The 10,361-nt window shown below is 46.1% G+C and overlaps 1 protein-coding gene across 1 annotated transcript in view; it reads left to right on the top strand.

Moving 5' to 3' along the window:
- Positions 1–4,953: 4,953 nt before the first annotated feature.
- The window catches only part of GLDC (glycine decarboxylase), a 47,268-nt gene continuing 41,860 nt past the window's right edge, over positions 4,954–10,361 (top strand). The window contains exons 1-2 of the mRNA XM_080574413.1: positions 4,954–5,223; positions 5,332–5,410. Coding sequence (XP_080430539.1) covers positions 4,969–5,223; positions 5,332–5,410 — 334 coding nt within the window. The 5' untranslated portion in view covers positions 4,954–4,968. The remainder of the gene's footprint in view (positions 5,224–5,331; positions 5,411–10,361) is intronic.

Below are 10,361 nucleotides of genomic sequence, written 5' to 3'. Positions count from 1 at the left end.
TACCTCTTCCTTTTATCAATGTCTTCAAAGCTCCTAAGCACTCATAATTATCACATTTCTTTAGTTCATATTCAGACAATTTTGATTTTCTGTGAGGCCTAAAACGTTCTTCTCCCATTTCAGGCTTCAGCTCTAGGTAATCAGCTGTGCAATTCCTGTTTGAAATACCATCCTACAAGCTATTGATTCAAAAACTTACTTTATTCCAGATCTTCTGTCAGTATGAAATCAGAATGCTCAGTCCACCTTTTCTTATGCTCTGTCATAGTTCCCTTCTTGACTACTGTAGATGGCATCCCTACCAAGTCACATGCCGCACTCATGTATTATTGGCTACGTACTTTGAAGTGACAAATCTGTTTGAAGCTGCAAGATCAACTAAGTTTTGTTAATTTGACATCATAGCTTCATTTTCGGGATTCCTATTTTGATTGTTAAGGCCATCATCATACAGTTTTTAGGAGGCAACTAGAGAGTTGGCCAACAGGTCAAGAACATTAGCTAGGCTTGTATCCCTGCCAAAGTGACTGCATGTAGCCTGTGCTAAGATGGAAGTCTGTGTCTTGTTTCTGAAGCAGACAGCTTTACCATCAACAAACCACTCCAGATACAGTGCTTTCCAGATGAAGTATGTCTTGACTGTACAGCCTTGTTCACACATTTCTCGAGTCTTGCTCCTCCCAAGCATCATTTTCAAGTGGAAATGAAATTGGGTTTAGCTTTCAAAGAGCCAGGAATGCAGATAGAAAATACGTAGGTTGGCTTTTTTTTGGTATGCTTGGTATTTCCTCCAAACACTACTTCCTATGGCAGTACAGGCAACAATAATACTCTGGTTCCATTTGAACATACAATCCTATGAAATTTGCCAGTTCAGGTGATCTGACTGTAATGGCTTATTTTGTGTGAAATATCATCCCAATGTTACCTGTCAGAGAAAAAGATACGCCTTATGGGACAGTTATCAATCCAGATTAATTCTTAGGCAAAATCTGAAAAATGTTTTGAATGCCTTGGGAAGTGCTTTTAAAAGAAATTGGTACTAATTGGTACTAATTCATTACAGAAATTATTTTGATACTGTCGTGGTTAAAATATTTTTTTAGTATCTCCATTCATTCTTGTCACACCTTAAGTTAAATGTAAGAGCAAGCTTTTAATTTCCTTCACATTTCTGTCACATTTATAAGGAAGCAAATTGTAGAGAAGGAAAGGAACATATAAATATCTTTGGGTAGCCACCTGATAAAGTCAGTATTGGATTTTCATCGTGAACACTTGCAACAAATGGCTTTGCTGTTTGAAGTCAGCTTCCTCTGAATTTAGTTTGTAATTTGGGTCTCTCTCTCTCTCTGAAACCAGGGAGACAACTCATTACTGCAAATACAGGCTTGTAGAAGTTATGGGAGCCTATTCAGGCATAATGGAATAATTTAGATAACTCTGATTATATCAGAGGACTTATTCCATGGTTATTATAGAAATTGAAAGCTGGCATGAGTTCAATGATCTTTGGTGTGAAGTAAATTTATTTTTAGCTTTCAGAAGTAATGATGAGTTACCCCATTAAATTCAGAAGACAGACAGTAAAAGCCATCATACAATTATGATGAAATCTGTGCATCTCTTGGGAATATATTTTATCTTTCATAGTTACTCTCTTTAAATGTCTGTGTAGATACATGTCCTCAAAGCCACTACGCTTCGTTCTGCTACTTTTTTATAAAGATACACATTTGTAACTATGTCAATTCTATCTTCAGAAAAGCCTACCTGAAACGAAGGAAAAGGAGGCAGTAAGAAGGGCTTCTATAGGCACATCTGTGATGAAAAGAAGACTAGGGAAAATGTGGAAAGAAACAGGAGACCTGGTCACCCAGGATATGGAGAAAGCTGAGGTACTCAATGACCTTTTTGCCTCATTCTTCACAAACGAGAGCTCCGGGCATATAGCCAAACCCACAGAGAGCAAATGGAGGGACCGAGAGAATGATGATCCAACTGCTGTAGGATAATACCAGGTTCAAGACCATCTAAGGAACCTGAAGGTGCACAAGTCCATGGGACCTGATGAGGCACATCTGTGGGTCTTGAGGGAACTGGCAGATAAAGTTACAAAGCCACTATCCATCATATTTGAGAAGTCATGACAGTCTGGTGAAGTCCCCACTGACTGGAAGAGGGGAAACATAACCCCCACTTTAAAAAAGGAAAAAAGGAAGATCTGGGGAACTATAGGCCAGTCAGTCTCACCTCTGTACCTGGCAAGATCATGGAGCAGATCCTCCTGGAAACTAATGCACGTGGCAAACAAGGAGGTGATTGGTGACAGCCAACATGGCTTGAATAAGGGCAGATCGTACCTGACAAATCTGGTGGCCTTCTACAATAGGGTTATAGCATTGTTGGACAGGGGAAGAGCAACTGACATCATCTACCTGGACTTGTGCAAAACATTTGACACTGTCCTGCATTATATCCTTGCTTCTGAATTGGAGTGATACGGATTTGACAGATGGACCACTCAGTGGATAAGGCATTGGCTGGATGGTTTCACTCAAAGAGTTGTGGTTAATGGCTCATTATCCAGGTGGAGATCAGTAATGAGTGGTGTTCCTCAGGGGTCAGTACTGGGACTGGCACTATTTAACATCTTTGTCAGTGACATGGACAGTGGGATCGAGTGCACCCTCAACAAGTTTGCAGATGACACCAAGCTGTATGGTGTGGTTGACATGCTGGAGGGAAGGGATGCCATCCAGAGGGACCTGGCCAGGCCTGGGAGGTGAGAAGGACCTGAGAGCGCTGGTTGATGAGAAGCTCAACGCAAGCCAGCAATGTGTGCTGTGTGCTTGCAGTCCAGAAAGCCAGCCAAATCCTGGGCTGCATCTAAACAAGCGTGGCCACCAGGTCAAAGGAGGTGATTCTCCCATTCTACTCTGCTCTTGTGAGACTGCACCTGGAGTCCTGCATTCAGCTCCAGGGCCCTCAGCACAGGGAAGACATGGACATACTAGAATGAGTCCAGAGGAGGGCCACGGATATGACCAGAGGGCTGGAGCACCTCTCCTGTGAAGACAGGCTGAGGGAGTTGGAGAAGAGTAGGCACCAGGGAGACCTTATAGCAACCTTACAGTACCTGAAGGAGGCCTACAGGAAAGTTGAGAAGGAACTCCTTGTCCAGGAGTGTAGTGATAGGATGAGGGGGAATGGCTTTAAACTAAAAGAGTGGAGATTTAATTAGATATTTGGAAGAAATTCATCACTCAGAGGGTGGTGAGGCACTGGAACAGGTTGCCCAGAGAAGCTGTGGATGCCCCATCCCTGGAGGTATTCAAGGCCAGGCTGGATGGGGCTTTGAGCAAACTGGTCTAGTGGGAGGTGTCCCTGCCCATGGCAGGGGGGTTGGAACTGGGTGATCCTTAAGGTCCCTTCCAACCCAAATCATTCTGTGACTCTGTGAGGTTCCTGCTGACCTCCCTCTGCTCCAAGCAGGCATCACCCAAAGTTAAAGCAAGAGGGAGGCCGCAAGAGAGGCTGTGGCACGCCAGCCAACAGCCTCAGCAGCTTACAGAGGGCACTGTGCCACCTGCCCTCTTCTCTGCCCCTGAGGCCTTTTCCTCAGGTCACAGCTTCGTGCCCTCACGGAGGGATAAAGCCAAGCTGGAGAGGTAAATTCTCGGAGGATTTTAACACCAGCCTTGTAGCTGGAAATCTTTTAATTGCTGCTCCTTTATGGGGCTATCCTTTGAAGGTAACAAGGAAGAGGCACCAGTGCACCACAAAAAAAGTGACCAAGATGATGTGTAAAAGGTGTGTTAAAATTGCAGTGCAGAAATAGTAAACATGAAGCATAATGTATAATGTTATCTAAATAATTCCGTTTCTAACATCACTTCTAAATAGGCTGAGCCCAAATTTCTTCCTATTGATATCAGATACGTCTAACTCAACCCACTGCAGCAATGGAAATGCCACCCAACATTGACTGTATCTAAAAAAGTGTTTACCTTGATTAGAGATATTTCTTGGCATCTATGTCAGTTTTCCTACAATGATGACATTGATATCTATGATGGAATTATGTGCCTTCAAATTCTGTTGTCTGAAAGCTGTGCTGTAAAACGGCTTTCAGAAGACCATCTGTGCCTCGAAAGGAAAACAAGAATGTCTGGAGCACCAGAACTTTACTGTTGGCTTCGTTGTTTCCAGGTGCTGCTCCACAAACCATCCCCCGGGTGTGCATATGACCCATTGCAGCCACCGGCACTAATGGTCATCACCAACACAGCCTGGACTACACTCCCAGTGAGCACCTGAAGGACAAACTGAGAGTCTCCAACCCATTTTGGAGTAAGAGCCCCTGACTCTAGGGTGCCAAATTGCCAGAATGCCCTCAGCCGGCCGTGGCCACTACACAACAGCTCTGCTCCACCAGCGGCTCCAGCCACGCTGCACGCACGCTCCTGATTGTAGGGTGCTGGAGATGATGGGATTTGGGCGGGGGAACGCAGGGGCAGGGTACGTGTCAGGACCCCCGTGCCGGTGCGGATGCCTCTCTGCGCTCCGTGTGCGTGGGGCGAGCAGGTCCCAGCTGGCCGCCCCCTGCCGCCTCGCGCTTCAGCAGGACGCCACTTTCCGGCCCAAATTCCCAAACCTAAAGGCGCTGCGGAGCTACGAGAGGACGGAGCGCCGTGCTCAAGCCCCCAGCCGTCTCCGTGACCCGCGGGGGGGGGCTTCCCGGGGCTGCCTGCGGGGGGGGGGGGGGGGGGGAGCCTTGGCACCCGGGTCAGGGCCGAGAGCGGGGCGGATTTTTTTTGGGGGGGGGGGGGGCAGGTGCCGGCGGGGAGGGGCGAGCAGGGCACCGCCCCCCCGCCCCATTGGCGTCGCCGGAGGGGGCCGCGCCGCCACCGCCCCCGCCCCGGCCACAAAGCGTGTGCTGCCGGCGGCCGTGGCTGCGGCGGGGCCATGCAGAGCTGCGGGCGCTGGTGGGGGCGGCTGGCGGCCCGGGGGGGGCCGAGGCACCTGCGGCCGGCTGGGGGCGGCGGGCAGCACCGGCACCGCCAGCAGCGCTGGGTCGGTGGAGGAGGAGGAGGAGGAGGAGGAGGCGATGCGGCGCGGTGCATCGAGCAGCTGCTGCCGCGGCAGGATGACTTCTCCCGGCGGCACATCGGCCCCCGGGAGGGGGAGAAGAGGGAGATGCTGCGAGCCCTCGGGGTGCAGGTGGGCGCCCGTGCGGCGGGGGGGGGGGGGGGGGGGGGAGCCGCTGGGAAGGGGGTGTCTGCGGGGTCTGGGGTCTGCTAACGCCGGCGTGCCGCCGCCTCTTTGCAGAGCGTCGAGGAGCTGATGGATAAAGCCATCCCGGGCAGCATCCGGCTGCGCAGGCCGCTGAGGATGGAGGACCCCGTGGGTGAGTGACCCCCGCCGCCCCCCGGGGGGAGAAGCCGCCCGGGAGCGGCCTCTCGGCTCGGGGCCGCCGCTTTGTCCCGGGATCCCGATGCGGAGGGGGAGGCGTGGCGAAACGTCGCCCCTCGGCGGGGCTGTCGGCCCCGCGCGGCTCCCGTGCTTCTGCGCCGCTCCTTTGTGTGCTCCCCGCGCAGCCGGGTGAGAGCATGCACGCCCTCAGAGCCTCCGAAACCTGCGTGTATTCCCCCCGTTAACCGGCGCATGCGAGGCTGCCGGCTGGCGTCTTGAATCCCTCTGGCTGAGGGAAATGGGTACAGAGCAGGAATGTGAAGCATCTGAGCCAGCTATTGTGGCACCAGAGTGATACAGCAAATCGCTGTAGACAACTTGATGTGACTCAATGAGTCCTCCTCCTGTTAACGTTTTTAAAAGTTGTCACGGTCTTGATACATTGAACATCACGTGCAAACATCACCCAGGAAATCCAGGGAGCCAAGGAAACCCTTAAAAATGCACCTACCTAAGCAATTCCAGCAAAACTTGCAAATCTCCTTAGCTGTTCAGATACCAGAGGCGATTTGGCTGGTATTAGCTTTGTATTTATGTCTTGATCCCTTGCCTGAGCTGTTGCGGTCCCTGTGCCTGGCTCCTCGCATTGCTCACCAATGCACCATGGCTGGAGCGTGCTTGCTGGGTCCTCAGGGAGTCCTGGGTGGGTGCCAGGTGGGGCACTGCAATCAGGAGCAGAGCCAGGGAGCATATCGAGGGAAGCTGGAGCTGGGATGATGGAGTTGGGCATTGGCAGAAAGGTCCAGCTGGTGAAACACTCCCTTAGTGCAATGACACTTGATTTTTCTGGTAGTTTCCCACCTTATGGTGGGCAGGAGAGGTGAGATTTACCTTCTCTCCATGTGGCTGCTGCTGTAAGTACTTCCTTTGTGAGCTTTCCTGTCGTTAATGTACTTTGGTCAAGATACCCCCTGACTGAAGAGCTATTTGTATTTGTCCTCAGAGAAAAGAACTTCTTAGATACTTTTTTATAGTCTTTAAGAGGAGACAAATTGCCACTAATAAGTACTTCTTAAAAAAACAGTTCTGCATTTTTGGGATTCAATACATGATATCCTTACAAAGTATTCTGTTACTAAAATGGACGTTACTGTGATACTGTACAGTTAGGCATTAAAAAAATTTCACATTAATGAACGCCAAACCAGTGATGCCAACTTAAGTTGAAATCTTGACGCAGTTCTGTGTGTTCTCATACTGATTTTCATGTTGTTTGAAGGGGATATCTCTTAAATCAACTATGAATTAGTGATGGTCTGTTGCATGCAAGTTCTCACTGTGCAAGGGGACCTCATTAGCTAATGGTGCGTGTAGTCCACTGGCTCTTTGCTTCATTTGTTATGCTGTTCAAGTTCTCTTATAGTAAACTTTGAAAGAATGTGACTGTGGTGCAGTCTCACATTGCGCTGCATGCAGTGAGTTCTCAAAAGAGATGAGGTACAGAAAACTTTTTCTGTACACTGCTGCCTTTTCTTCCCTCAGTGTGACCGACTAGCTGTCTTTTGTAACTTTGGTGTGTAGATTTTTGCCACTTAGTTTTCCACTCCAATGGTAGCAGAAAATTTCACAGCTTGTTAAAGCAGAGTTAGAAGTCTCAGATTAAAGTTATGCAGTTTCACTTTGAACATCTTGGACCTAGGACATCATATTCTGGATAAAACTAGTTCTCTCTAATGGTACATTAACAAGGAATCATGTCTTTCTAATTAGCAGTGTGGAATTTCTTATGTAAGTATGGTATAACATTTTTCATCCCCATACCTTGTGTTGTGGTTTAACCCGTCCGGCAGCTAAACACCACACAGCCGTTCGCTCACCCTCCCCCCTCCCTTTCTGGAATGGAGGAGAGAAACGGGAAAGTGAAGCCTGTGAGTTGAGATAAAGACAGTCTATTAAGACAGGAAAATAATAATAACAATAATAATGATGATGGTGATGATAATGGTATTACTGCTAATAATGTGTACGAAACAAGTGATGCACAATGCAATTGCTCACCACCCATTGACCAATGCCCAGCCTATCCCTGAGCAGCCGCCCCCCCACCCTAGCTAGCCACCCCTATATATTGTTTAGCATGATGTCAGATGGTATGGAATACCCCTTTGGCCAGGTTGGGTCAGCTGTCCTGGGTCTGTCCCCTCCCAGATCCTGCTGTACCCCTAGCCTGCCCACTGGCAGGACAGAGCGAGAAGCTAAAAAGTCCTTGGCTTGGTGTAAGCACTGCTCTGCACCAATTAAAACATCAGCATGTTGTCAGCACTCTTCTCATCCTAATCGAAAGCATAGCATCCTACCAGCTACTAGGAAGAAAATTAACTCTGTCCTAACTGAAACCAGGACACCTTGTATTAAAACAAAATAACAAATGGAGAAAGCATTGTGAGAACTGGATTGTTTTTTAAACATGCTTTTTTGTTTGAATGAAGACAATTTTGCTCCTACTATTCCCAGAACTCATACATGCAGTGAGAGAACAGGACAAGGCCATTCAAAATGTGTTAAGTACAGCATTTGTGAAGTTCTTACTATGGCAGTTTCTAATGGTTTAAGTATACACTTCCATTTTTCTGAACAGCTACTTTAACAAAAGCAAACAAACAGTGGCTCCTGTCATAGTGACAGGTTAGTGTGCAGCTGAACAAATGAGCTGTGCTGCTCCTTCATATTGGGATATGCAGTTGAGCTTGCACTGAAGTCTCTTTGAATTTGTTGCTTGCAGCTAGAATTATATAATGCAACCCAAGAAAACCATGCATATACCATAAATGTCTGGATGAGTATCCCATGTCTCTGTAATTGCTTTAATTTTTTAAGATTTTGTAGCTTTAAGCCTTGCCTCAGATCCAAATGTGAAATAACATAGCTATACTCCAAATGAGGAAAAAGGTTTCACCGGAGAAAAATGTCTAGAGGACTATGTATTTGCACAGTTGATCTAGAAAAATTGGTGAGACTCTTCAGTGAAGGCAAGGCTCTCATGTGAGCTGTGAAACTGTACCAACTGCAGAGAGAAGGAAAAGACATTTGATGTATGTGTCTTCAAAGTTTGATTAGGTGTGGCAATGAGATCGTTTTGCTTTACAGATCCTTCACTTGGTAATGCCACAAATTATATAAAAGTTAGAAAATCAATCAGCTGTCTGTATGCAACAACAGTAAAAGAAATCCTCCAGCTTTTATAGCAGCTTATATTAAAAAGCTGTTTTAAATATTATAGCGTATTCCACTATTCCTAAATAAAACATCATATTACAGTAGAAGCACTTAGTTGTGTTATATTCCTTAGCACAGAAGTGTGCTTCAAACTTAATTACTTCCCTGACAGACTATATATTGACAGAGAGAGACTCTAGCCTCAACTGGATATTAGCACATGTGTGAATGGTAAATACTAAGCTTTACATTTACAAGTGTGTACAAGTGCATCTACACTAGGAATGCTCTTTCAGTTTTCTCAGCACTCTTCTGGCAAACATCTTCTAGTATAGACATGGCCAGTGGTGAAGGAGAGAAATAGTGCAACTTGTGCTGAGAGGTATTTGAAATAAGTTGCTTTCATTTGTATGTAATATGACAGAAGTATCCATGTTCCTCTTCTGCCAGAAAGGAAAAAAGCCATTTTAAAAGTGCCTGCTGCCATGAGCCCACTGACAGTCAGTGCTGTAAAACCACCTGAACCATAACAGTGAAAGCCAGTAGGGACCAAGCAGTGGAAAGTCCTGGTTTGTAGGACTTATTCTGACCTTATTCTAGAAGGGAACCTTTTTACAGTCAGCTTTTTCTGCAGATTTAGGCCAGGGAAAATGTTATTTTGGCATATAGCTTCTGTTTAATCAATATTCACAACAAAGGCTAGGCATCTGTTCAACATTTAGTTATTTGTGATCAGCTGTTATTACAGAGCATTTTCCCACTGTGACTACAAGTGAACCTTAACAGCTAGTTTTTTTTTTCCAATTATTGAAGGTGCTTTAGCACATATGGAGTGACTGACCCATTTGAAGTCAAAGAACAGGTCACTTTATATGAGTAATCCTCCTTTTATCCCTGCAAACTGACACTGTTTATCAGTGATAGTTATCCCTGCAATGCTGCCAATTAATCCAAATTCTAGGATTTGAATTAAAAGAATGAGTCTATGAGTTCTACCATGATTTCTTCCAAAACATTCCTACTTGTTTTATAAAACTTAAGAATTTATAAAGATTAGTCTACAAAACCTGTGTAAGCAACCAATTGGGTCTACAGCTTAAAGACTTCTGAAAGAGATGTGGTTCAGAAGCAGTCATACTGTAAGAGAGACTGTTTCTGTTTTCAAATTCAGCTGCCATGCAGGTAAATCTCAGCATGCTCAGGTTAAGGTTGCCTCTGCTTTCCAGGTAGGCTGGGTAAATGTGGGTAGCCCAAGCCACAGGAGGATGTGGCAGGGCAGAAAACAGTGTTGGCTTTCCACCCTTCCCTTGGGCAGTTGCTGTTAAGACTTCACACCTGGAGCAGGCTCTTGTGCTGTCCTGCAACATTACTGCATGCATGTCTGATGGTGCTTTGTGACTCTTTCACTTAAATGTAACACGATTTTGTTACAGAAGTTAAATTAATTGCTAAAGCAAGAGAAATAAATTAATCCTTTTTTTTTTCTTGTATGAACTGTTTTTAAGATCTTGCTTTCTTGGTATCAGAATGTTTAAAAAAAATAATGAGGACCTGGTATAGTGTGGGCTAAATGGTATCAAATAGTTTCTTCACTCTTATACTGCAGGATTTAAGTTGTGTATCTCAATCTGTTTCTCTTGTCTTGATTTTTTTACCACTTCTCTGAACTTCTCTAGATACTCTATCTTTTTGCAGGTATCTCACAAGTGCAAAGCTACTATGCTAACCAC

This window comes from Anser brachyrhynchus (genome assembly GCF_964034855.1).
Source record: "Anser brachyrhynchus genome assembly, chromosome: Z".
NCBI classification, from domain to species: domain Eukaryota; kingdom Metazoa; phylum Chordata; class Aves; order Anseriformes; family Anatidae; genus Anser; species Anser brachyrhynchus.
This window is presented reverse-complemented; position numbering and strand designations above follow the sequence as displayed.